Source organism: Melopsittacus undulatus, chromosome 10, assembly GCF_012275295.1.
Source record: "Melopsittacus undulatus isolate bMelUnd1 chromosome 10, bMelUnd1.mat.Z, whole genome shotgun sequence".
Lineage (NCBI taxonomy): Eukaryota > Metazoa > Chordata > Aves > Psittaciformes > Psittaculidae > Melopsittacus > Melopsittacus undulatus.
Window position 1 is genome coordinate 7,794,083 of NC_047536.1, and position 27,973 is coordinate 7,822,055.

Genomic DNA, 27,973 nt, shown 5'->3' on the forward strand with positions numbered 1-27,973 from the left:
GCCTAGGGGGCGGGCTCTCCCTCCCAGGCGGGCGGGGAAGGCCGTGGTTATCGATCCCGCTGCTGGAGGGAGGCGGCGGTGAAGCAGCAGAGAAAATGGCGGCCATGGCTGCGGAGGCGGCAGCAACTGCAGCGGTGCCGGGCGATGGGGGGGCCGGCGAAGCTGAGCCTGAGATGGAGCCTATCCCGGGCAGTGAGGCCGGCGCGGACCCTCTCCCTGCCGTCACCGAGGCCGTGGAGTCTGTGGTGCCTGATGGGGAGGAGGCCGACGGGGGAAAGGTTGCTCCCGGCGAGGCCGAGGAGCCGCCGCCTGTGCAGCGAGCCCGGAGCCCCGCCGGGACTCGGGAGCCGGAAGCTGAGAGGACGGAGAAGCTGCCGCCCTCCACCCCAGAGGCGGACTCGCCTCAGGCCGAGGACCGGGGAGCGCCGAGCCCGGAGTCCGAGGAGGAACCGCAGCCCTGCCCGCCGCCTGCTGGGCACCCCGAACTTCCCGAGGAGGAGCCGCAGCCCTGCCCGCCGGCTACTGGGGGCTCCGCGGAGCCGGAGCCCGGGGAGGAGCCGTCCCGGCCGGAGGAGGAGGAGCCGGATGCTGCTGATGCCGCCGCTGTCGAGCCCAAGTCCCCGGTGTCCGTGGCTCCGGCCGGAGGAGAGGCGGAGGTTCCGCTGTTGCCTGGCTCTGAGGTGCGGGTCACCCTGGATCACATCATCGAGGACGCCCTGGTGGTCTCGTTCCGGCTGGGAGAGAAGCTTTTTTCCGGGGTCCTCATGGACCTCTCTAAAAGGTGAGAGCCCACTGGGGAGCCGTCCTGAGCCCCCACCCACCGACGGGGCCAGCGAGCGAGGTCGGGGCCGCCTGACCGCGCTGCTCTGCGCCTTTCCTGCTCAGGGAGGGGGGGGCCTCCCCTGAGGTCCGCGTGGATTCGCCCCGCGGCGGTAGTGGCTTGAGCAGGGGCACGACGGTAGCCGCCCGCTCTCCCTTTCCATCCGAGGTCCGCCTGGGAGCAGAGCGGCTCCTGCCCCCGCGTCTTCCCCGGGGAGCAGGGACGGGCATCCTCCTCGACTGAGAGAGTGCGGTGGGGCTGGCAGGCTCCCCTTCCCGCCTGTTCCCCGAGCCTTAAGGCGTGGAACGGGGAGACGGCCCTGCCGGGGTGCGAGCGGTGCCGGCGGCTGTCCCGTGGGCACCTGCCTCACTGTGCTGCCCTTGACTAAAGTAGTCCCGAGGGGGAATGAGAAAAGGGGGGAGCCGGGAGAGGGGCGAGCACGTGGTCACTTCCTTTCGATTGGGTTGGGATTAACGTTGGGCCTTCAGCATCCCTGTCTGCCAGGGAAAGAGGACCTGAGCTACAGATGCTGGCTTTTATTCCGGCCTTTCTACAACCGTAAAGACCTGGAGATCTGATTGACTCGTGCTTTGTATTGCCTTGGTAACCTTATTTTTCAGTACATACTATTTTTCAGAATAATGGTTTTCAAGGCAGGCTCTTACAGCCCTGAAGTACAGTTATTAGTACTGATTGTCCCTTGTATGCAATGAATGAGGTGGAGTTTAAGAGGTTCTTAAATACCCTTTTTTGGGGAGGCCTGTTATGTATCACAAAATAACCTAAAGTCTTAGACTGTAAGGTTTAGGGGTTGCTTTTTTTCATTGCCTTCCTATATGGAGTTCTTGGGAGGCCAGAAGTCATCATTGACACTGTATATCTTGTAACTAATCTAACTACTGTTTACAGGTGAAAATACCTTTCTGGTTTAGTGTTTCTTTTCTAGACATATAAGGACTAAGCAAGTACATGAGAGAAAAAGTGAAATCTAACCGAAGTTGTTACTTAGAATAATTGGCATGCAAAAAATGCAGTGCTTTGGGTTCCCCCCCTAGATTTAAACTGTGTGTGTGGTCATATGCCTTTTACCCCTCCCTTTTACATTACAAGTAGCTGTTTAATAGCTTGCTGTGATGTCAGTATTGTCAGTGCTTTCTGAAAAAAAAAAGGGATTAAGATTCACACTTGTCCTGGACCTCGCTTCTTGATTTTTGAAACAGAAGGTCTTTTCTGAAACCCACGTTCTGGATAATGTTATGGAAGCAAGTTTTTAAATTCGTCACTAGTTGTGGTTTGAAATGTTTAGTTACCAGTTTATCCTTTGAAGCCAAGTACTAAAATGTGATTTGCAAACTGTACTTGCTTCTACTGTGAAATCTGAAATGTCTCAGAGCAGACCAGAAGGCATTACAGCTGAAGTTGTAATGGTGTTTCACATCAATTCTTTTGTAGGTCTGAAGTTATATTAGCACATTACATTGTTGCTCTGGTTAGCAGAGTGACAAAGTGTATGCTTGTCTACTTCTGTGGGTCTGTATGTATGAAGAAGGAAAATATCAGCTTCTCCCTTACTTCTGAAAGACATCATATCTTACTAAACATGCATTGATCACAAGCATCTCATTCGCCTGAGGTTTTCTTCTGCACGAGAAAAGGAACTTCAGTGCACATCTACTGCAGCCCTTACAGTGAAGGTCATCTGTAGCAGGCAAAATGTGGGCTTCTGGCTTCAGTGGAAGCATGCATCTCAACGCCTCTGTTTTTAAGCACAGGCCCCGAGGCAAGTCTTCACAGTAACAGCTGTGGAAGAGTGATACATGAAGGCTTGTGCTGTTACTTACAGATTCTCCTTTGCAGTGCACTTCCTCCTTTCTCTCCATTCATATGATATGTGACTTCTTTCAGAGGTGCTTGTGGCATGGGAATCCAAAAGGTGAAATTTAAATTCTAAAAGCCAAGCTTTTCAGAGTGCTTGGACAAGAAGAATTGAATTTCAAGACATAAGGTTCACAGTATTTGCCTTGTGACAGGTAAATATATGTAGATGAATAGAAGTCTCTGTTCAGGTGTTCCAGGGCAGGAAATAAACCAAGAGCTTGCTACCTATAAGAAATGTGAAGCACTATCAGAAAACAGGTGGTCCCAAGATTTAAATGAGTACTCAAGATATAAATTTTATTCTAGACTTTATAACTTTGGTGATAAGTGACTGAATGATAGTACAGTTTAGGTATCAGCTTTTCTTTTTTCTTTTTTTTTTTGGTTGTGTAGCAGCATGTGGACTTGTAGAACATTAGTTTTTCATGAACTTCCTTCTGGATCTGTGGCAGGCCCTGGAATTCTTATAACTCAGTTTTTCCACTGGACCAAAAAAGAAAGCCGTCTTCACTAACTCACTCAAGTACATGGGAATAGTTTTACGGATCTCTTTTGCGTTAGAAAAGTTTGTATCTTAAAACTGCCAGTTCTTATTAAGTAAAAGTGAAACTTTGTATTAGAATTTACTCACTCAATGGCTTCAGAAAGTGGCTGATGTGTTTACTGCACATACTAATACTGTTTTCATTGTATAGTGGGAAGAAAATAATTCCTAGTCCTCTTTGGATCTTAATTTCTGCTTTTCTATCTAGGGCAGTGAAGGTGCTACTTCCATACAGTACTAAGAAGAGTAAGTTTTAATGACTGTTTTAAAACCTGTCCACTAGACTCTTCTATGTTTTGTTTTGTTTTTTTTTTTTTAACCTTCTCAAGTCTTGTTCTGCATTACTTGTACCTCAGGGTGAGAGGAAAGCAAAAATGTCCCCATATATTTCTGGTTTTAAAGGTTTTTTTGTAGTGGGTTTTCACTAACTTTGCATTTTATTCTTGTGGATGCTGATACGAAGTCAGTGGTGTTTCTGGTTTCATCTTCTATATGCTGTAAATAGGATGTTCATTTAGGAATTCATAACACAAGAACACAGGTGCATTGGTGTTCAGTGGACTTCATTCCTACATTTGTTTGAGGTAAGGAAGTATTTTCTCTGCCTGTACTAAGGGCAGTCTCAGCAACTGCACAGGAAGTTTCGAAAATTAGGAGAAAATAGGAACCCACATCTGAGTCCCTAACCCATTTCTTAGTCAGTAAATAATAATTTAGAGGGACATATTCCTACTTTTGTTATTATAAAGGCTCATTGCACAAAAAAAAGTGATTTTACTGTTAAAGTTTTATTACTACTGCTTTCATTACCTTTTAAGCGCTAGGGTAAGGTTCTGATATGAGTTCTGCAGTGTATACCTGATGGAGTCATGCTGGTAGGAGAGACAGGAATTGCAGCCAACCATCAGGCAGGAGAAGGCAATCCTGTCTTACATTGTTAGGGTGGGTAATGGAATGCTTCATGCACGTAGTTAATTTCTCATTCCATTGTATAAACTGCCATTGAAAACTACTCCTTAGGTATAGGGCTTAAATGGAGCTGTTAAGCTTGCCTGTCTCCAGCATTATGAGTAACACTGCTTAGGGTATATGAGATGTTAATGCCACCTGCTGGCTCAGAATTAGTGTAAATCTTGCTTTGCACCTGGAGGAAGTAAACAGTATGGAAATAGTTGATGCACATAGTATTTGTAAACCTGAAAATGTAGGATTAAGAAGTCCTGGGTTTAGTTTGCTCTTCTAGGATAATTATTTCTACAATCAGTATTTTTTTTCTTCCCAAAGATAAAGGGTAGGAGGGGGTTTAAATTTATATTCTGCTGTTTTGCCAGCAGTCAGGACTTGGACTCTATTGCTTTACCATTTCACTAAAATTTACCTTCTAGTCCTAAATGTGATAGACATGCACGTCTTCCTATTGTCTTTTTCTCCAAGCTGTCTCCCTTCTGACTTATGTGTTGTCATAATAGCTCTTGAGGCGAAAAGGGAGAGCAAAAAATTATTTTGTGACCTAAAAGCCTTAGATATCGAGAATCTGCCCAGTCTGTTGCTAGTAGACTGGTGTTTGAAATGATATCCTATTTGGGGTTTGGTTGTGGAAGATAAGGAAGGACTTCCTGCAGCAAGGTACACATGAACTATACTATGAAAACAAACTATTGTAGATGGCTTCAAATTTGTATAATCCTAGTAGCAGTTTTCAGTTCCAACATTCTTTCTTGGCAACTCTTCAATTCTACAGTTTTCTCCATTTATTCATGGAACTTTCTATGCAGAAGAATAAGGATAAGTAATGAACAGTTGCATGCATCACTAGTTTGTGTTGTCTCAATCTGCAGAACATCCATTAGCTTTTAAAAATAATTTACATTTAGCACTTCTTGAAACTTGAGGTCTGTGAATGCTCCTGTTTTGTTGGTATGAACTCCACATGGTGAATCTAGTGTGTTGTAACCATGTATATCAAGAAAGGTTGGGGGGGGGGCGGGAGGGAAAATAGTACTCTCAAATTGATGCAAGAAGGAAACAGCAGAAGTCTTACTTGAAAATAATGTGGCACCTTTCTCCTTGCTCTTAAGATCTCTTTTTACTAAAAACTTCATTTAATTAATAGGACAATATTTGGTTGGCTTTGGGGAAAGTTTAAATTCTGTAGAAGTACTGATGCCCTATGACAGATGTACTCAACAGTAAAAAAAGTCTTACTCAGGGCTGTGGATTCTGGAGCTTCTTGGTTAGTTGGGTTTGGGTTGTTTAGAACTTACGCTCAGTTTGCAAGATGTTCCTCCAGTTCATCACCTGTTCTCTTGTTGCTTCTCAGAAGGTGAAGGATCTTGGTGAAATTCTAGTGTTTAAGGAGCATCCGTAACACTTTAATACTTGCTTTTGTCCCCAGAACACTGGAATCACAGGAGTGATGTGAGTGTGTGTGTGTGTAGTTAAACTGTGGGTATCTTTCTGTGACTCACAGAGGCTGTAATGAATGGCATAATGTCAAATTTAGCCTCGCTTAGAGGACAAGGTTGGGTCAGAAGACCTTGTGATACTGCTTTCAACCTAAATTTTTCTATGTTTTTGTAATATTGCAGCTTCTAGATGAAAATAGCTTTTCTTGTGTCTTTACCCAAAATTTTTATAGTGTTATTTGTGGTCACTTATCAAATGTTTTTTTGAAAGGTTTACTCATTTCCAACTTTCCACTTGGAAAGTGAAGATGGCTAACAAAACTGGGGTGGCTTTTAGGATTTTGCTAGTATAGGTATAATGTATGTTAGAGCTGCTGCTTATACTGAAAACATTTGCCCATCTACTTCTGCCAGTACAAGGAGTGTGACTTTTCACTTTCTCAAACCAGTAAGTCCTGATATTGCTGGTAAATAAGGCATCTGTGGTTATGGCTCAAACTTTCCTAAACAGTCTACTACTGTTTTTGTTGGACTGTGATGAAAAAGATAACGATTAAACCATCCTGGTGTGCTTTTCTGTATTCAAACAGCGTGGATTGCCAGTGCTTTCTAAGAGTTGCTTGACTTGACTTTAGAAGTGTTGAGAGACAGGGTGGAGGTGAAATTTTCACTATGCTTATTTTTTTTTCTTTATACTGGTGAATCTTACCCATCTTGATGCTGAATTGGCTTCCAGCTCATCCATTAATAAATAATACTCTTCTCTTCCATCTGTCTTTGTTCTGACTGGTATGTGGATGATCTTGAAGTATATATTCAGCTTTAATCATAAAGTTTTGCAATTGTGTAATGCTTCCAAATATATTAGCAAAATATCTACTTTAAAATGCAACTGACTTGAAACTAGTAATGCTAACAGATGTGAGAATGAAAAGATAATTTCCGTTTAAGCAGACTTTCAGCTTCATAAGCATGCCAGTAAAATTTTTATAGTTAGTGGGAAGCCTAAACTTAAAGTATTCTCTCTTTCAAAGTTTGCTTTTATATCCTTGATACAGCTCCCAAGTTACAGAAAACCTTCCAGTTGAAAGGTGAGAGGTAGCTTCCCACTGTAGGAGAGGAAAGAAGTGATTATTTTTATATTCTTCAGGTTTATCAATGTATGGAGATTCTTCTGCCTCTACAGTGGATAATTCTTCAAAGTCTGTGTTGGCATCCTGATTACATGGACTTATGTTGTTCAGTTTCCTGGAAGTTGAAGACTTCCAAAGGGCTCCTGACTTTGTGGAGAGGTGTACTGTAAGCTAATACGGCTTTTGTTTGGTATCCCCTAATTGGTTTCCAGTTGGTTAGTGGTTGCAGTAGGAGACTCAGATGATGGTGATTAGGAATTATTAAAATCAGCTGCTGCCGTAGGTACTTCTAACCAGCTTTCCTGAGATATTCTGTCAAACTCAATTCTACACATACCCTGCTCTTGTCTTTCCTTTGACTTGGAAGTGTGCCAGAAACAAGAGTTTGGGTCTCAGGCAAGTGTACCTGTCTGAAAATGACTAAGCTGACAGTGATTAGCAAAAGTTTTTGAGTAAATGTCCTGCTAGCTTGTTTAGATGTGGATTGTCATGTTACTCAGTTTGGTTTATTGCATCTTTAACCAAGTTTTTCTTGATTCTGAGAGTTTGAGATTGTGAGGCATCATCTATTTTTGTTGATGTGTTACTTCCTAAGAGTCTCTCACACTTCAGTCCTTTGCCCTGTTTTTAGAGCTCTGTGAAATACGTGTTTTCTAGGCTATTTAGCCTTGTGTTACATTGCTTGGGAGGTGAGTAAACCACTGAGTTGATAGTTTGGCTTCTGTATGCTTTTTTCAGTAAGGTGCCTGCCACCATGCAATATATTCTGTATCATACTTTACCACACCACGTAAATTGTATATTAAAAATAGGTTATTGCATAATCTGTGTGTTGAATGCAGGTTATTTGGGAAAGTTCTGAAATATTTTGTTCAAATAGCTACGATCTAATTGTATGTTACACTGAATATTATAAATTAAACCCTTAGTTTTAGGTACATGCATGAAATATACATATGCTTAGCTCTACATTATTTCAGCGTGTTGTACTCACAGCATTAAGTGTCTTTGAACTTTTATTCATGCAACAAAAATTGTTTGTTGTTTTGCAAAAGCCGAGACATGCAACACCAAGGATGGTATTGAGTATGAAAGATTACCATAGTCTGATTTAGTGAAGATGAGCTTTGAACACAGTTATTTACAACAGACTCAATTTAATACTCATCACAACACTGGAAGTTACTGTGCTTTGCTTGATGGTAATTTAGTGTGTTTGCAGTGGAATACTTATGAACCAGTTCAGTGGGTCTTCTTGGCAGAAAGAGGTGCTTTTTTCTGTGTTTCTTTTAATAGAGAAGTAAAAGTTAGACGTTGGAGGCTAAAGATGAGAGCTTAAGACTTTATGTAGTAATGTAAAAATACTTTGCCCCAGGATGTATCTTTTAGACGTTTATTTGCATACAGTTATGAATTTAAATGGTATTTGTTCCTTATCTCGTTTTTTTTTAAAAACTAGTCTTTAACAGTACTGTTTTGCATGCAAATTGAATTGTAATATGTATTCATTGCAGTAATTCTGCTATACAACTTAGATTTGAAAGAAGTGTTTTTACTTTGCTTGAAGAAGTTTACATATCCGTAATAGAGATCTGCAATACAGATCTGTGTAGCTTTAAGTGACAGTCTTCTAGGCTTTATACCCAAACTCTAGCTATGCATAGTTACAAAAGATGCCACAGCTACCTACTCATTAACTTGCAGTTGGCAGATTGTGGAACTAAAACCTGACTTCTAATCACGTTTCTGTCTCTGCATACCCTAGTCAATTGATCACTGGACTGCCTGACTTGATCTTGTCTACCTCATTAGTCTCTTATTTAAATATAGCCCCTGATATTCCTGTTGCTATTTATGTCTTTAATGCATATGCATATTGAAGTGCTATGTATAGCAGAAATATAATTAGATCCTACTGATTGCACTGGTTACTGGTAAAACTTCTTGGAGATAAGTTTCTTACAGTGGATCTTGACTGTCTTGTCTTTTAGAGGTGCCTTTTCAAAGCAAATAAGAGCCAGGATGCACCTTTATAGGAGAGGAAGCTGTCAGCATGGAAAACTGGTTCTAATTTTGAATGAATATGAAGCAGCCAGGCTCTTCTTTCACAAACTACCTTATATTAGGTTGAAATACCTATTTCTTACTTTGCTTTTCCTAACACTTCAATTTTAGATCCCCTATCAATGAATCCTTCTATTCCTTCAAGGGCTAGTACGAGGTAGAACTGTATAACACGAGTGGGCTGTACAATGAGCAGCAGATACTTATTTACAAATGGATTAGTTTGTTTTTTTTTCCCCAAGCAAACAGTAGTTGGAGTATGGCTTTCCAAGAATAGTGTGTTCTGGAGGAGAAGAATATTATTGTAGAGACAGGTGATAACTTGGGATCAGTATACTAAAAAAAATTACTTTAGTTTATTATTAGAATAAAGACAAGGCAATTCCTAACAGTACTTAAATGTGCAATATGTTACACAAGATGTATGTAGATAGTCTCACTGATGGTTTCTTTTAAGAGGTGATCTACTGCCAGTTATTAGTCAGTCATTGACCAGTGTGCATCAGTAAATGGCATGATACAACTGAGTTATGTTGTTTGGATTTTTTTAACTTTTTTTTATATGGTAGCCTTTTAGTCCATCTTCATGTCTTTTGTAGGTGGACCAAATTTCACAACTACATACATGTGGCAATCCTAACTAGTTCAAACAAGTAGTTGTTCTCTCCTGTTTCATTCCTAAGGTTTTCTGCTGCCGTTCTCTTTTCTCAATTTTAATATTTTTAATATTCGTCTAAGTTGCATAGCTGGAGATATTCACTCATCAAGGAGGAAACAAAAGATCATCTAAAAACTGAATGTTTATAAACAACCTACTATTGGGTGAGGCCAAAGAGAAGGCATCATATGCTCAGCTGCTGGAAGTTATACTAAATCTCTTGGCTTGCCAAATGTATCTTGTACTTCAGGTGGACTGTGTCTTGACTAGTCATGTCTTCATGTATTAACACAGCAGTTGCAAGAATAATCTTTGTTTGCTCTCACATAATCAGGCAGTATCTGTGAATGTTCTCTAATTCTACAATTCCTTAATTTTAAGGTAGAGAGGGATGGAAGATTCTAGTCTGTTTCTTAGAATGGTACCTTTTGTGAGTCAGACTCTGGCTTCACATAGTCTGGGTTGGTTTTGTATCTTGCTAAAGCAGGTTTGTTGCTTAGATAAAAATTTCACTTCAACTGTTTGGTCTGTGTGTAACACAGATGCTTGAAGGGAAGGATTAAGATGCAGTATTAATCTTCAGTGCCTTCATGGTATCACTCATGCAGGGCTTTTCATTAGGCTTTTTTGTGCATTTGAAGTATTAATTGTACCGGTATTGCTTGTGAGGCAGTAGAAAGAAAATCTATAAAAACAGATGAAGTACTAAAATGGGATCATTCTGGAGAACCTCCTTATAGTCCTTTTCATCCACTTCTTCCCTGATCAGTGCTTGATTTCCTAACATGGAGTCAGCATAAATCTTTTCTAGAAGGAACACTTGTGCATTGGACTATGGAAATGTCTTGTTTGGGGCTAGGAAATGCAGTTCCTGAGACAGTGAAAGAGTTGTAAGTGTTCTGAATAAGCTTTGCCCATTTGATATCACACTCCTGTCTTCTTCTGCTTTTGAGGTTTTTAGTATTGGAGTTTGCACAGTAGAGATCTGGCACTGTCTTGTCCTCAACTCTTATAGTAAATTAACTTTTCCCCAAATCCTGTTACCTTTATCAGGTGATGAAAGATGGGATCTGGATCTTATTGCTGTTAAAGAAGCTGTGGTTCTTTATGCAACTAATACTGATAATATTGCTAATTTAATGATCAGCTGATACTGTTTTTTTTTTAAAGCCCTACTTGGAATTAAGTAACTTACTCAAAATCCTTAGCAGAAGGATTATTGTTTGTGGAAAAGCAGCTTCTTTACACTTGATGGACTTCTGGGACTTCAGAGAACTTAAAACTTGCTTATGAGTTTGTCCTTTGTGGTTTAGTGCCAGACTGTAGGCTGAAGAAAAGCCTGTATCAGCTGCTAAATGTTTATAATTCACTGTAGCATCACTAGTTCAGTAGACTACATTTGTTTATGCTGCTCATTTCTGGAGGGACATGTGGAATTCAGCTGGAGTAGTTCCAAACTTCAGAAATGAACTGTCACGGGATGGTGGGATATTTTGCGGTAAAGAGCACTCATCAGCAACCCACTGGTAGGGATGGGACTGCTCTAACTGCCTACCTGGGCTTCTGCCTCTGTTTCCAGAGTTCGGTGGTATGAATGTAATAGTATCTAGGTATAGGGTAACAACAGTGCCCATGTTGATGCTGAACTGTGAACTGTCACATGTTCAACTTCCCTTCCAAAATTGTTTGGTTGACTCTTGCTTAGGTTGCCTACAGTTTTCTGTTCTTTTGTGATGAAGTGCAAGCTGGATAGATAATTTAATCTTGGATGGGTTGTTTGCTTCAATTGCAATTTTTAAGTGTAAAAAGAGACTTAACAGATAAGCAAAAGGACAAAAAAGTGATGGCTTTTGTTGGTGACAGTGTAAAAAACCATCTAACACATATGATGACATTTTTTCAAAACCAGTTTTGAAGATACAAAGCCAACGTGTAAGCACTTGTAGAAACCTCATGTTTCTTGCTGGAGTGGGAATGGAAAATAAACCAGTGTTCAGCATTTATCTTCACTTGAGAGGCAACCATAGATTGTAAATAAATTTCAGTCAGTTAAAAGGATGTTGCAGTTGAGGAGCTGCAGTGCAACATGAACCTGAGGACAGATCTTGGGTAATTACTTCGTTCTCCCATTAGATGAGGTGAGATAAATATAATGGTGTTTGTTTAGTGATCAAAATGGATGATTTGGCATTTGAATTTCAATCTTGTCTATCATGTTACTGCAGTAAGGTCAAACTATTAAAATACCAAATAATCTAAGGTAAACCCTAGTGTGTGTAATGGAGCTGGGGTCAGACAGAGCTTAAGAGTAGTGAGCAGCCTAGTGAGAGCTCTGTGTGAGGCCGGTACCTCAGCTGGTTGTGGAGTAGAACAGAAGGAAGGTTAAAGCTTTTATAATCCCTCCTACCCTGTGTTGGGGATTAAAAGATACCTTGTTGTAAAATGAATGTATTTATCATTTGACTTCCTCTTCAGAGAAGGCACCTTGCAAATATGTTTCCCATAGCACAACCCTTTGCAGAATGTATTGGCAGCAGGCTATTCCTGTTCCTGTAGCTGAGCTAATGTGCAGGTCATGCTAGGGCTTTTCATTCTGATCAGAATGTGTAGTCCTGTGTGGGTCAAATGGGGCAGCAGAGATCTAGAGCTGTCCGGAGAAAAGTAGACAAAGGCTTTAAATATTGTTTGTTCTAAACCAGGGATGAATGGTTTCTACTCTGTTAAAAAAAAAGGGTAGTTTTGCTGGAGGGAACCCATACTAATAGGCTGGCAAGTTTGTGGCTGTAGCGCGTCAGGTGGTGAAGTGCTAATCTTTTGCGGAAGAATGAGGGCACTTCCTGTTCACTGCAGGAATTGACACAGTCCATATTTGCCTCAGTTAAATCTGAAACATACTTGACCTGTTGTGCCTTGCTAAATATAGCAGAATTTTTTAAAACTTACTGAAGATTTTTTTTTTCACATAAGTTGACTTAGTATGAAAATGAATCTTGCGTAGATTTGGAGTTGATGGGGTGAGTGTGTAGCCTGTATACTTATGAGCATTTTCTGAAAGTACAAAGTTAATTCTTTTACTGCTGTCTCTAGGTGATGTTTTTTCAATTGCATTTTCAGGGTGTCTTGTTGAGGCATTTCATATTCTCTGCTGACTTGGTTTTGGTGTCCTGCTTTTTCAAGCTTTCTATAAGGCTGGATACGAAGATTTAGTTTTCCTGGGACTCGTGTCTTTCGTGGCTACATAATATGGACAAGCTTTGAAATGCTTTTTAATAAGTGAAACAAAAGATCCCTCAAAACCTTTAATTTTTTTGTGTGTTTTTTTTTCTTCTCCTTAAGGTTTGGACCCCATGGAATCCCTGTGACCATATTTCCGAAAAGGGAATACAAGGATAAACCTGAAGCCATGCAGCTCCAAAGTAAACCATTCCAAGATGAGGCACAGGTGAAGTGTGAATCTAATGCTGCAGTCCCTGATGACTCTCCTCTCACACAGCCATCAGAACCTAGCATAGCTAAAAGCCTATGGACTTCTAAACCACCTCCTCTCTTTCACGAGGGAGCGCCATATCCTCCTCCTTTGTTTATCAGGGACACATATAACCAGTCAATACCTCAGCCTCCACCCCGGAAAATTAAGCGGCCCAAACGTAAAATGTACAGGGAGGAACCCACTTCTATCATGAATGCTATCAAACTACGACCCCGGCAGGTCTTATGTGACAAGTGCAAAAACAGTGTTGTTGCAGAAAAAAAAGAAATAAAAAAAGGTGGCAATGCAAGTGACTCTTCAAAATACGAGGATAACAAAAAACGAAGAAATGAGAGTGTGACTACTGTGAATAAAAAACTTAAGACTGACCATAAAGTGGATGGAAAAAGCCAAAATGAAAGCCAGAAAAGGAATGCTGTGGTCAAGGTTTCAAATATTGCCCACAGCAGAAGCAGAGTAGTTAAAGTTTCCGCACAAGCAAATACTTCAAAAGCGCAGTTAAATACAAAAAAAGTTCTCCAGAGCAAAAACATGGATCATGCAAAAGCTCGGGAAGTCTTGAAAATGGCCAAAGAAAAGGCACAAAAGAAGCAGAGTGCAACCTCCTCTTCCAAAAATGCACATTCAAAGGTCCACTTCACACGGCGTCTTCAGAACACCAGCTCAGGTTCCCTCCCACCCCGATTGCGTTTAAAGCCACAAAGGTATCGGAATGAAGAAAATGACTCTTCTCTCAAGACAGGACTTGAGAAAATACGGAGTGGCAAGATGGCAACTAAGCCCCAGTCTCGCTGCTCCTCCACCCGCTCAGCAGGTGAGGCCCCTTCAGAAAATCAGAGCCCCTCAGAAGGCCCTGAAGAGGCCAGCAGTGAGGTTCAGGACACAAGTGAAGTGCATGTAACTGTTGATCAGGATGAACACCAGACATTGGGCAAGAGAGGCAGCAAAAGCAATATAACGGTTTACATGACCCTTAATCAAAAGAAATCTGACTCTTCCAGTGCATCAGTTTGTAGTAGTGATAGCACAGATGATTTGAAATCTACCAACTCTGAGTGTAGCTCTACTGAAAGCTTTGATTTTCCTCCAGGCAGCATGCATGCACCTTCCTCCTCCTCCTCTTCTTCAAAGGAAGAGAAAAAGCTCAGTAATTCCTTGAAAACGGAAGTCTTTTCCAAAAACGTCTCTAAATGTGTTACACCAGATGGCAGGACTGTATGTGTAGGGGACATTGTTTGGGCCAAGATTTATGGCTTCCCTTGGTGGCCAGCCCGTATTCTTACCATAACTGTGAGCCGGAAAGATAATGGCCTTTTAGTTCGACAGGAGGCTCGTATCTCATGGTTTGGCTCCACAACAACATCTTTTCTTGCTCTTGCACAACTCTCCCCCTTTTTAGAAAGCTTCCAGTTGCGCTTTAATAAGAAGAGAAAGGGTCTTTACCGCAAGGCCGTCACAGAGGCAGCTAAAGCTGCTAAGCAGCTGACTCCCGAAGTTCGGGCCCTGCTGACACAGTTTGAAACGTGAGCATGGAAAGTAAGGTAGGCAAGAAATCTGGAGGCTCCACAAAATTCATAGCCTAGTTAGATAAGTACCATGAAGGACTTGCCAAGTCAGAAGTTGCACTCGGTTGACTGCTCTTTTTATACTAAAGTTGTTCCATTTGTAGCGGTTTCTTGACAGTTAAACAAATTGAACATACAATCAAAATTAGCCGAAAGTAAGAACTTCAGTATTTTTCAAGTGAGATTTCTTTTTAAATAAGAAAAACCTCCTCAAACACCCAATGCATAGGAGCCATAGCCTCAGCTGAAAGGCAGCTTATTTGCAGGGAATTTTTTAGTAGTTTCTACCCAGTATATAACTAGTTGCTGTGTGGCAAAAGGTTAACACAAGGGATGAAAGTAGTAGCTGTGACTTTTTTTTTCTTTGTTTGTTTTAATTAGGTGGCCCATCAGGGAAGTGTAGAAATGTAAGCCTTGTCTAAATGGTCTTTAAAGATTATTTTAAGTAGTCTCTAATGTATTTAGTCTGGCCAGTGCAAATTGGTTCAAAGCGTGCTTAAACATCTTAGGCAGGCATGCCCCGATCTGCACTGGCCAGTTTAAATGGTGTTAGAAGGCTTGCTGAAACTTTTAAGGAAGAGGAATTTGTGTAACTTAAAGACCAGATTAAATGGGGTTTTATCGTAGTGACCACTTAAACACTCAACCTTTCTATGCACATGGGGGCACAAATATAACACTTCAGGGTCTGAAAAGCTGAGAGGGATGCCTGTAGCTCTAAGACAAAGCTGAGAAGTCGCTCAGTATTTGGGATCAAGGGCTGTTAATGCTGCATAGGTGTGAATCATAACTTCTGGTCTTTCTTCCTGAAGAAATCTTTCAGGCCATTTGCCTGGAGGTTTAGATTAAGAGAGGCTTTGTTTTGAATGTGTAAATAATTGATTGCTGAAATTGGTCAGATTTTCTCCTGACTGGTTGTTCCTAAATTCTTAGGATACGTCCTAGTAAATTACACTTTGTGAATTGTCAGATGTGTAATTGTTGCATTTTTTGGATGTATCTAACTTCATTTTTATTTTTTTTAATATTTCCGTTTAAGGTATCTGTTTGCAGGTCAGAAAATGAGAATATGTAATTGTGTAATGCTCTGCAATGTAAAAAACAAACTGTAAATAAAATTGACTAAATCTGAATTATTTGTGTGTGTTTCTCAAAAAGCTTTGGAAAAAAAAAATCCAGGATGTTAGAGTACTTTATCTGTATGCCGGATTTTGAGGACACCCTTTTAAAAAGTAAATTGTCCTTTTTCACGCATTCTTAAAGATAACTGCTTGCTGTAAAGTACTATTGGTATCTTTCAGTCTTAATTTTGAGATGAAGCAATCATCTGTCCCTTTGGTTTCAAATCTGGCTCTGTAAAGGGCTTTCTGTAAAGTTTATCAAATTTCTCCCTTAATTAGATTTTGTTCCATGTATTTGAATGAAGACTGGATAATGTCACACAGTGGGGAAATGTTTTGTTTTCTCCCAGCTATCAAAACCTAATCAGACCCACTCTCCACTGGTGCAGCAGCACTTTTCTTGCATGTCTTTTGCTCAGTGTTGGGGCATTTTCATGCAACTGACTTTACATTTATTATTTTTTTTCCTTCTGGTTTTGGTCCTTATCTGACCATGTGAATTACTGAATTACTGTCTCCTCTCCAACCCACTCCTGTTTCAGCCTTGCAATGCCTTGTGAAGAATCTCTCAGCGTTCATTCCAAAGCAATTTTCATCCTGTTTTTGCCATAATTGCCCATGTAGGCAATCATGACATGTAAAAACTTAAGCTTAGACTGAAACTAGATTTTAAACAGATGTGAAAATGGGGGTAAGGATTTAATCATCAAACCCTTAAAATCTTTTTAATTTAATTTCATATGTCCATGATACTGTCTGGTCTTTCCAAAGCATTCAGTTTCTTTTTACCTTTTCAAATTATTTTGTTGTGTCCACAGAACTATTGGAAGTCTAAGTCAATACATGGCTGTTCAAGTGTACAGTCATCTCTCTTAGGTGCTAATTAAGCTTCCAAATACACCAGCTTTACTTTGGCATTCTAACAGTTATCCAAAACCCCCACTGATCAATGCTTTTTGAATGGGATAAACACACAGTAAATTTCAAAATGTGGAAAAAACAATTGGGAAAAAAAGTAATCCTGTTTCACTTCTCTGTATTCTTTCCTGCAAACAGAAACAGTTACTCATTTACTTAAGCCGTACTTTGTTATTAGGGCAAGACTGCTTTTTGAAGTTCAGAACCCATATAATGTGATTTAGATGTCTACACTAGTTCCTTGAGTTTCTGAAGCTCAGGAGAACTGGTTGTAAGTAGTTCTGAGCCAAGTAGTGGTAAAATCAATATTTACATTGTTAAGTTTTCTTTAAATGGACCTGGAAGCTTTGTACTCTTATCTCCTATACAGTAAGAATAGGACTAAAGCATACATAGTTTGCTCAGGAGTTCACTGGTGAAATGCTAGAGTAACAGGTACAAAAGGGATTTCTTAGATTGTTTTGGTTTAATTTTGTTTTGTAGTTGATCTGTCTTTAAGAAGTCTTGAGTTTTGCAGTGAATGTGTGTTACCACTTCAGACTTAGCAGGTCTCAAAACAGTTTTAATTTTTTACACCACCGTGTTTTACTTTAGGTTGAAAATACCCTGTTCATACTCATCCGTGATTTTCTTTTCATTCTGAAATAGCTAACACTAGCTATAACCCAGTTTAAAACCAGTTTACTGTAGAAAAAATGTTGGGCTTAATGTAAAATAACAATAGTTAACCTTGACTATGGCAGTATGGATGCTCCCTGGCATTTAGGTTTGTAGACTTAGGCAAAGCTAAGTGCTACTTTAGCTGTGAACTGCAAAAAGCTGCCATGGTTTTATGTGCCTATGTGCTCTCAACAGTGCCTACACCTTGAGTGTGCACTGCTATTCTTGCATTGGATTCACATCTACCATGGCTGTGTTAGCCTGACAGTTTAAATGACTTGTCAACTTGTGACAGAGCATGCCTGTGCTGTGCCAGGATAGTGCATCTGTGTAATTAAGCTGTGCAACTGTTGCAAGCAGCCTGTGTCTGGAAAAGACAAGTGTCTACAGTCAAGTAGAGTGACTTAGTTTTCCATCAGCTTAATATACAAAATTCCAAATTATTTCCTTTCAAAATAAGGAGATTCCTCAATGTAGTTGTTGAATATGCATAGTCTTTCAATTTAGGGGGAAAACTGGGTGGTGATGAGTTTATAGTACAAGCCTCCTTTTTCTTTGAAGATCTTTAGCTTCAGTTAAAATGTTTTGGGAGAGAGTTTTCTTTCAAGAGGAGTTTTGGAAGGTGTGATCGCCTTATGAGTGAAGCTAGAAACAAATGTGAAATGAATGTATGTGTCTGAATTGGAGTTCCACAGGAAACTGAACAAATATTTGGTATTTTTCTGATCAGAGTTGCAATTTTATGTCAGCGTTTCTCATTATATGGTGGTGGTGGGTTGGGTTTTTTTGTTAGACAGTGCTATCTTTAGTTTGAAACCTACATATCCAACAGCTACCTTAGCAGGAGGGTAATTTAGGTCAACCATACAAGGCTGAGAAGACTTTTTTTCCCAGCATGTTATAAAATACTTTTTTTGTCGAGTAGTTTTTAAACGTGATTAAGAAATAGCACAGGTGAGGAAGGGGTATGAGTTGCTTTCTACATTGCTGGCCTTAAGTTAGTTTCTAGTTAACTCCCAAGTCCTAAAACTCATTTCCATTTGTGTCTTCTATAAGCTCCTGCTAAAGTTGTTAGAGAAGAATAGGAACATGGATTTTGAAAAATAAATCTTAGTAGCTAGTCCTTAGGAGCATTGTCATCTGTCCTTATGCATGGTCTCCAAAGTACAGTGGGAAAAATAGAGCTGCCTTCTTGGCTGAAGAATTCTGGAAAGGAGGAGGCTGACAATCAGTGGAAAGCTATTTTAGTTCATCTCCTCTTTATAATTCTAATAAGCGCCTGTAGGAATAAGCAAATTCATCTGATGCAGTGGAATTACTACACTGACTTGTAGGTGAAGACTGAACTGGAAGTTGAAGGAGTTTATGCGTAAAGAACAGTAAGATGACTGTATTTTGTGTTGTAAGCCATTTGGTAGAAATGCAGGTATAGTGTTTAAAAACAAACCTGAAAGCTTTACTAGCTGCCTTAAAGCTTCTTCTGACATGACTGTAGGGATAAGAGATCATCCATGTTTAACATGAGGACAGGCAGTGGCTGTAGCATTGAAAAGTTCTGTTGTAGCTGTCAAACTACCTGAAAATCTGTTAGATCCAAGCTTGTGAAATGTGGATGTAAGTATTCAGCTTCAAATTATTCTTAATATGTAATGGGAAGAAACTTGATACATGTCCTTAGTAGTTAAGACATGTTCCTATTCAACATTTATAATACCTCAGCTAGTGTTATTTGGAACAATTTTGTATTTTAAATAGTTCCTTCCTATGGTGTCATCCTATTAGTGTAGAGTGTGGCAATTTAGATAAAAGATCCCCTTGTAAAATGGCTTTTCTGTTCCCTCTCATCTTAGTGGCATTTCCGTGCGCCTCTTCTAATTTGAACTCATCTTTCTCTGACATCAGTGGTAAGAATTGAGGTTTTACAAAACTTACTGAATGGCATTGTTTTTTTCCCCCTTAGTTAGAAATATTTCTGATTATTGATTTTTAATTTTTATATCCTAATAGCAGCTTATACTTCCCTATGATTAACTCATACATTTCAGTCTTTTCCCCATAACACCTGGAATGTGTATATCAATTGTCTGATTCAGATTAAGTTACGAATTTTTATCTTAAAGTGTGACACAACTGCCCTTCTGTGAACACAAGGCAAAACAGCAGTTCCCAGGCATGGCTATGGAGACAGTGATTTGGTGACTAGCTTGCTATCACGCTTTTTCCCTGAATGGTTTTGTTGTTTGCTACCAGCTTTGGCAGCTGGGGATGACTCTCCCTGGGGCAGTGCTGGCAAGCTTAATGCTAGGTACCAGTTGGAGGGAACTCAAATCCATGGGTCTGTTTTTTTCCCCAAGAAAAAGCAATTAACATTCTTGGCATGAAGCAGGATAAGCAGCTTCATGGAAATGAATGTCATTGGCAAGACCAGGATTTTCATACCTGTGAAGACCTGAGCCACCTTGCACATCCAGTAGGGAGACAAATGGGAATAAAAGATGGTCTTGCGCGCCTGCATAACCTTTCCGCATAGTTTCTGTACACACAGGGATGAAAACTTTTCCTGTGCTTGTGCCAGTGGAGGTGTGTAGTCCTTGATCCTCTCTACCTGCACACCTATCTGTGGTCCAAGGGGATGATGTCAACAACACAGGCTGCAGGTATACATTGGTGCAGGGAGCAAATTGTGACTCCCTGTTGCAAAGTTTAAATTTGGGCTTTGCTCATTCAGTGCATGAAGAGAAATGTATCTGTGGGAATTACCTGGGCTACATGCTTGAAAAGTTATTTTCACCATCAGGACCATGTATCTTTTAAACAACTGTAATGCAGTTCCGATGACAGTGACTTTATACTTCAGAGAAGGAAGAAAGGACTACTGGAACTGGGAATATACCAGGTCTGTAACTGCCAGTGGGATAGGGGCAGGGGCAAACGCTCTGTTTAGTTGTGACTAGGACAAGAAGGCATGTTTAAAATTGCAAGACAGGGAGTTAAGATTGGGCAGTAGAATATTTACTGCAGTTGTTACAGTGGAACCCTGGGTCTTGTTTGGAGAATTGCTTCGGTTTTGTAATTACAGTTTTTAAAGACAATAGATGTGGCTGACCTCAGTCAGGAGTGGGTTATGTTCATCCTGCGGTTGGGCCTGCGATAGATTAGATGATCTATCCTGACCCTGTCACAGCTCTGTTTTCTGTAACTTTGTTATTAACAATTTTGATTTTGGAAAAATAGAATCTTTGTAGAAATATGCATAAAAGGAGAGATTCAGCCTCCTGTGTCCTGTTCAGTCACGCAGGAATAACGCTTGGTATACTGGAAGTATGGCCTTTGAACCACACTTTTAGCTTCCACGTGTGGTAAAACTGCGCTGCATCTCCTGCCTGGAGCCTCTCCTATGGAAAACAATGTTTGGATGACATTATTTGGATAACACATTAACTTTGAATTAGTGTGGTGTGAGGTTGGGTTTTTAATAGATCTAGGTCAGTTTTCATGTTTGCTTACTAATGGTTTTGATGTCAAATATGCAGTAGAATAAGAAATATACATGCCAGCCATATGCTGTGAATCTGTGAGTTGGATGGCAAGCTGCGTGCTCACTAGCTTTTTATCACCACTAAAAGATTCTGTAACAAAACCACAATTCTGATGACAGAATTGTCTTTCCCTGTTTTTAACAGGTGCATAAAGGGGAAGAGAGTACTTGCTTTGTCACTAAAGAGTTTAATTTCAAAGCAAGCATTTACTTAAATGCTAATTTTGCATCATTTTTTATTTAGTAGCATTTAGGATTTTTGTTTGGCTCTCAGAAGCTCTGGTGTTTAATTGTACTTCTGCAGTGGTTCAGGATTTTAAAGCAATATTTGATTAGTTTTTGAGGAAAACAAAAATATATATTCTGGAGATTTTTCAAGTGTTGAAGCATTTAGGGACCTAATTCTTGATACTGTGTTACATGTTTCAGGGGATTAGGCATGTAAGCTAAGGAAAGTGTTACTGCTCTTGGTTTTCTTTGTAGATGGGGACCTGTTGTTGAACACTGTCTTGGGCTGTAGAAGAATGCAGCAGTTCTGCTGGCTTTTTATGCTTCATGATCTGGAAGAGAAACCTGTTTCAACAATCCCTAACTAGTATCTGTAGCAGTAAAATAACATGTGCTTTTTATTCTGTTACGTAGTTTTGCATATAGACAAAGTATTAGTCCCCTAAAGAAGTTGTATATATGTTACTGTAACCAAGAGCTGTCTGTCTTCCCTTTCACAATATGTGATAGGAGATACTGCTATTTTTCTGGGCTGCCTCTTCTCCCTCTTGATTGCTGCCTCTTTCTGCTTTTCCTTTGAAGAAGAAAAACGTCTTTCAAAAACACTGCTTCTCTTTTGACAGCAGCAAATACACAGGATCATGAAAATGTTCTTGTTAAAGTTGGAATCCACATTACAGGGATGACTCCCAGGAAAGTGGCTGGGTAAAATGCAGTTGAGTGAGGCAGATGTTGGTGACATCAGTAGTGAAAGGCTGTAAGCCAGTGCTCGTCTTAACACACATACTGAGGTTTGTTGCTGGTGGTAACTTTTATGGTGAGTCCATAATCTCTAGCAGTTGAATGAAACTGCTTCAAAACAGAGCCCAGGCTGCTGTGAGTTTACATCATGGGAGAGCTGTACCCTCAGAAATAGGCTTTGGCATCCCTCACCTGTAAATCGTGGGTTACACAAAGTGAATGAACTCACTGTATGACTGATAAAACAGACAGCTTGCTGCGTTCACAAGGGCCAGGGAATTTACTGACATGGATATTGAGCTGACACAGGCAGCCTGCAGGGGTAGAAGTGCTGTCTGTGAGGACCCAGGGATACTACAGCCTTTGTTGTAACTTTACTCTTTGTACCTTTTGTTCTCTGGGTTCCCAGTCCTGGCTCCACATGGTTCACACCAGGGAAATCTGCAGGGTAAGAAATGTTCCTCCACAATACAAGGAGAATAAGATGTGTGACTGCACATGTGGCTTTATTTTTCAGTCACTATATCTGAACCTAATCTTATATTCTTGCCTTAAACCTTTTCTATACAAAATATTGCTGTTGATCCAAATTAAACAATGTAAAACCAATTATATTTTAACTGGGCAGGCCAGATATCCCCTAATAGGTTTTCATACCCTATAGCAATCTAGTCTGAGGTTATTCCTCACTGGTCTAGGCTAAATCCCTACAGCACTCTGAGGTCAACTTCACTGTGGCAATACAGTTTCCCACACCAACTCTTTCATATTCATTATTTTTGCCAAACGTGCGGGTAACAAGTGTATGGTTGGTATGTGTTAGAATAATGAGATTCTGCAGTAGTTGGAAACGCTCTCTTGAAATAATTAAACCTATATATTTTTTAATCTACTTTTTACCCTGGATTTTTGCCTTCAAATCGTAACATCCATGAGAGCAACTGGTCCATTTGCTCTTTCACCTTCTGTTGTCTCAGCTTTCTTCCATCCTATAATCACTTCAACAAAGATTATAATGCCACTGGCAAGAGGGCTTTGAATTTCAGTGTAAAGACTGTGTGAGCGACTAATTAGGAATAGTTTTTATAGTACTTGTAATAAAGAATGAGAAGCAAAATACAAAGAAACTCCAGCATACTCCACAACTGTGAGTCATCTGCTTCTCTTTTAAGCAAATTTACTAACCATAATAAAGAAATTCTTGGTAGCTCAACCCTAATGAATGCAGTGTGTATGTACAGTTTTGTGTGAAGACACAACACCAAAAGAAGGCACAACCTCATCTTTATGGTTTTTACCTGGAGGGGAGAACTGGTGTTTCATCTGAGTCATGCCCTAAAAAGGGGAGGAATAGCTGGTGGGTTTTGCCTTTTAGACAGCATGGCCAATCTAAGATATGGAAGAAAGTGATGATGAACCGGATTTGCTGCAGTTGTATTGCTGCCATGGCAAGTTCTGTGCCTTGCTGCCACAGTTATTTGTATTTCTCAGGATATGAAAAAAGGGGTTTATCACAGGCTGCATTGCACAATGGATGTAAAATGCTATTAATATTGAATAGGTAGTGCCCTAAGATTGCCTTTTCTTTTTTACTCAAAAATGCAGAAAGATCATAGTCGTAATGAAGTATAATCCATTGCTTCAGTTTCCATTTACTCAAAGTAGCTACTTTGTCCAGCAGAATTTCATGGTATCTACTCTGGCTCTGAGTGCAGAGTTCTTCAGTGGGCAGTACAGTGTTTGCATAGGTAGACACTTTGTTTTGCTGTCTGCTACTTTGTTTGCTGAATGCGTAGTAGTTTAATTTTGCCAGTACAGCCTAGTTTAAGCTCAAAAAGTTGATAGCTCATTTTTCTGAGTGTTTTTAGCATCTTTTCATGGTATGCTGTTTTCTGGAAAACAAAAATAGTATACCCAGAAAGAATTCAAGCAGGCAAGGAAGTTAACCATCCTCAGTTCTGGATTCCTGTTAACTGGGTGTTTACTACCATAGATCAGAATTGGTATATATTTTATTGAAAAGACCCACACTTAAGTTTCTCTTTAGGCTTGCTTCTTGAAATTTGCATTACATGATCAGATTAAATAACTTGACAGGTATAATGTAAAAGAACAAATAAAATTAAAACTAAATATTTTTGTCTCCTAAACCAGCAATCCTCAAACACTTTTGCTATGTGGTTTGCATCTCTGTAGGATGTACCTGTCGGCAGTTCACCTGCTGCTGGTGATTGTAGGCACAGCTTTCTGCCTTTGCTGATATGTAACAGTAACACTGGGAAAGAATTTAGCAACATTTTAGTCTTTTAAATGAAGTGTTAGTACCTAAAACAAGGAAACTATGAGCAGGAAGATCTCTGAGAAACCCAGTATTAGTTGTTTCGTAGCCTGGAATACCGTGGTGTTTAGTTACCTGCACCAACAGTAAGTATTGCTGAATACAGTGGGACTTTGTCTAGCATCCTTCTCTTTGTAGAGCCTCTGGAGGTTTATCTCATACATCTTGGAGTGGACCATAGCTAAAATAGGTTTAATTATATATCAGTTCTGATATCTACCCAAATGAAGACCAATTGGGTATTGGAACGAGTGCATGCTAGTGTACTGTCAGCAGACAGCAGCTCAGTGCATCTTTGCCTGGATCTTTTAAATTTCATAATTAGTCATCATTGCTCTATTCTAACTTTTCCAGAATTTCATTCCTATTTTAATTATACTGCTTTGTATGGGATATAAAATGGGTTTCTGTAGTTTATGTTTTCCTTTTGTGGCACAGAGAGCGACTGAGCAATTGAGAAACTCCATAGTTACCCTTTTGTCTTGTGGTAGGACCCTTTCTACAAAATCCTCTCTCCTACTTGTCCTTTTTTGTAGTTATTTTGGATATTACTCAGAATAATGCTCTGTTTAGAAAGAACTTCAGGATTTTCCTGGCAGTGTTATGAGTCTCTTTTTTAAAATACAGCTGTGTTCCTCAGAATGCTGTTGTCACTACAGGGAAATGTGTATGTACCTTCCAAATAATCCTAGCAGCCAAAAGCTCACCAGGATGGTAAAAGGAATCAGCCAGGTTGGCCTGGTCCTGTTGGAACCTATTTTGCTCTCCTGCGTGGTTTTGAACAAAAGGGTTGGAGCAGATTGATCTCCAGAGATCTCCTCCAATGTGGGTTATTCCAGAGCAATGTTTTCTCCAGCCTGCGTAAGAGGCAGGTTAGTGCAGACTCTGCTGATTCTGTGCTACCCCAAATGGGTACTGACTGGTGGTCTCATGCAGCAGCTATTACCTGGACTGCTTCTGTCTGCTTTATCATCATTTTATTGCACTTCTGTGGAGAAAATAGGAAAATATAAGCAATAATGCTGAAAAACCACCGTAAGCAGGTTTATACTTCAGTGCTCTCATGCACACTTTGGTCTTGCATTTGGAATGCCATTACAGTGTCAGATTTAGCTTTGTATTGCAAATTATGCAGCATTGTGTAGACTTTGTATATTAATCCCCTCCTTCGTCAGCAATCTTTAAGCATCTTTAAAAATTCTCTCTGGATGCTGAAATGGGGTGAGATAGATCATGGATTGTTATGGGAGCTCCTCCTAAAACTCCAGTCGACTGAGGAGTTTGTTCACTTGTGTGTGTCTTGTGATAATGTAAAGATTTTCATTGTCTTCTGCAAGCAATGCACAAAGCAGGTGAACTGGTAACTTCTCTGGGCACTTTGCTTACCTACTTTTGCAATATGTACTAGAAGACATTTAACCATTTTCCCTTTCTCTCCCCTTTTCAGCTCAGAGACATTAGTCAACTGCTGGTTTTATGGAACCTCACTACACTGCCACGAAGAGCACCAGCTCATCAGGACTGAAAGAAATCTGAGACTGAATTGTCCTATTTTTCCTCTGAAATCTTCACCAAGTAGTAAACGTTTTTTGAAGGGGAAAGGGGGTGAATCTGTTAAAGCCCCTTGCACCCTGCTAGGGTACCTGTACCTAATGTACATTTTCTTTAAAATTTAAAAAGATGTTAGGAAATATTTTATAAAACTTTTTTGCAATAAATGACGCATGAAATGGTGAAAGACTCTGACACTTACATGCAAGGAACCACTTGAATTATTAGTATGAAGAATCACTGCAAATAACTGGGTTTTTTTGTAATGTGACAGTCACGTTTGTATGTTTTGATAGGTGCCAGTGATGGAGCCAATTGCCTGGGAAGTTGACTGTAACTTTTGAACTTTTCTTTTAATTCTTAACTTTAGCATTGCAATTTTCCATTCTATGAGGCTTAGTTAGTATTTAGTGCAGGTGTTAGCAGAGCTGTGATCTGTGATCAAAAGCATGTCCAAAACCAATTGTATTGTAAAATATGAACAGTCCTGCTATATGAGACCAATATTTCCCATAGAGGTGATGGAAGGGACAGTGACCACAAACTCCGTGTATCTCTGTATTATGGGAAAGCTCCTTCTGTGTGAATATGGTTGCATTTTATTTATGCTATTGTAACACTTAGGGAATTGAGGATTGTGGAATAACGTTAAGAAGGGCTACAACTCAGAGAGCAGCATTTTGCTTATAATACCATAACAAGATGGGAATCATGAATGGAGAGTGATCAAATGGAATGGCATTTCTATTTCAAATAATGGGTTATTGTTTTTCTTTTGACATAAATATTTTTCAGATAGGTAACTAGTAGAGCAAAGGGTTTATTAGTGTTGCTGGTGGTTGTTGAGCTGAGTTGCATTGACTCCTTTGAATAGCTGTAAATCAAAAACCAAGGAACCCAGTGGGTTTTATCCATTTTATTCCCCTCCCCCAGAGGTGTTTGGTAAGACTTATTTCAGTGGAGCTTGTGAATGCTGGACACACTGCTGAAATATTGAGTTATTAAATAGTAATTTATTTGTCACTACTTATTTGACATTGTGTGCACACTTTCTCAGCAGTATCATTTCTTACAAAGTTCTTAGCAGGGCTTTTATGATACAACCTGGGGAAACACCTATTTGTTTTGAAGAAATGCAAATGTGCACATAATCTACGAAAAGTCAAATTTCTGTTTCTATACAAGTGAAAAGACTTGTAGTAAACTCTTTTCCTCCTTACTGATATCCTGATCTGATTGAGAAAATACAGTATCTTTGTCTAGCTCACTGAAAAACAGAGACACCTTTCTGAGAGGTGTCTGTATCAGCACAAAGACAGTTTCATAGCCTTCACTATGGAGCCTAAATTAATCACATAGAGTTTGGGGTTCAGACAACTCTATCATTTGGTTTTGGTATTGGCAACAGGTTTATACTTGTTAAACAATCAGAGAGCAAGGAAGTGAGAGGCTGCGACAGGCATCTAAATCCAGGGTAGGTGAATCAATGACACACATACTGAGGCAGCTGATGCTTCGTGCTGGTTCAGTTTCTGTTTTTCAGAGGCAAATGCTTTATTTATAAAGCCAGCAATTGAATACTTAAGCCTGCTTCTTACAAATGAGCTGTGCAAAGCTGTGCAGTAGGTTCAAATTGTACCATTTTTCATAATCAACCACAAAGATTTTTTTTCTGAATCTGAGATTAATGTTTGTTCTACAAGGAAAGGGGAGACAATTTGATGCCATGTATGTGCCAGCCTTTCACCTCCAGAGACCAAACCCTGATTGTATTGACAATGAATAAAGGTCTTAGCCTAATAAATGGCATTTTTACCCCCCACCAAAAAAACCCCAACCAACCAAACAACATGGTACAAAACAGTTTCTGCTCAGGAAAAAGGCCCAGGACTGTAATAGCAGGGTTATTGCACATTGGATTGAAAACTGATTGATGTTGTAAGTAGAAGCCAGTAGTGCCTGCCTGTGTGACATCTGACTCTTAACCAGTGCTCTTGTTTCCTCACCTTGTGAGCACTTGTGCACAGCAGCTGAAATATAAAGAATACATTAAAGAGAGATGCAGGTCTCTGCATTGGAGAATATGGGTATATAAGCAAATAGCCTAAAAATAGACAAGGTAGCTAACTGTATTTGCGTTTGTTTTCACAGAAAGTATTGCAGCCATTTTGTTTGAAACCAGATTTTCATTTTGAAATGAAATTGTCAGGGATATTCTAATGATAGAGAATTACAGTAATGTATTGCTTTTCACTTTTTTGCTTTAGTTGCTTAATATTTAAGCTTTGCTCCGTGCTACCTTCTTGTCTGTATATTGAATG

The 27,973-nt window shown here is 39.9% G+C and overlaps 1 protein-coding gene across 2 annotated transcripts; it reads left to right on the forward strand.

The window, feature by feature from the left end:
* Positions 1-33: 33 nt before the first annotated feature.
* Positions 34-27,501, forward strand: PWWP2A (PWWP domain containing 2A). Of its 2 annotated transcripts, XM_034066935.1 has the most exons (3): positions 34-781; positions 12,839-13,806; positions 25,549-27,501. In XM_034066935.1, exons 1-3 carry the CDS (start codon positions 96-98, stop codon positions 25,560-25,562), a joined length of 1,668 nt encoding a protein of 555 aa, XP_033922826.1. In that variant the 5' UTR covers positions 34-95; the 3' UTR covers positions 25,563-27,501. The 2 variants fall into 2 exon arrangements, with proteins under 2 accessions (XP_033922826.1, XP_033922825.1); XM_034066934.1 differs by lacking the exon at positions 25,549-27,501 and having other exon boundaries at positions 12,839-15,690.
* The last annotated feature ends 472 nt before the right edge of the window (positions 27,502-27,973 follow it).

Excerpts from the sequence above, each read along its gene's own strand:
- PWWP2A (XM_034066934.1), top strand. The coding sequence starts at position 96 with ATGGCGGCCATGGCTGCGGAGGCGGCAGCAACTGCAGCGGTGCCGGGC. Across the intron at positions 782-12,838 it reads CTCATGGACCTCTCTAAAAG|GTTTGGACCCCATGGAATCC; the intron begins GTGAGAGCCCAC and ends CTTCTCCTTAAG.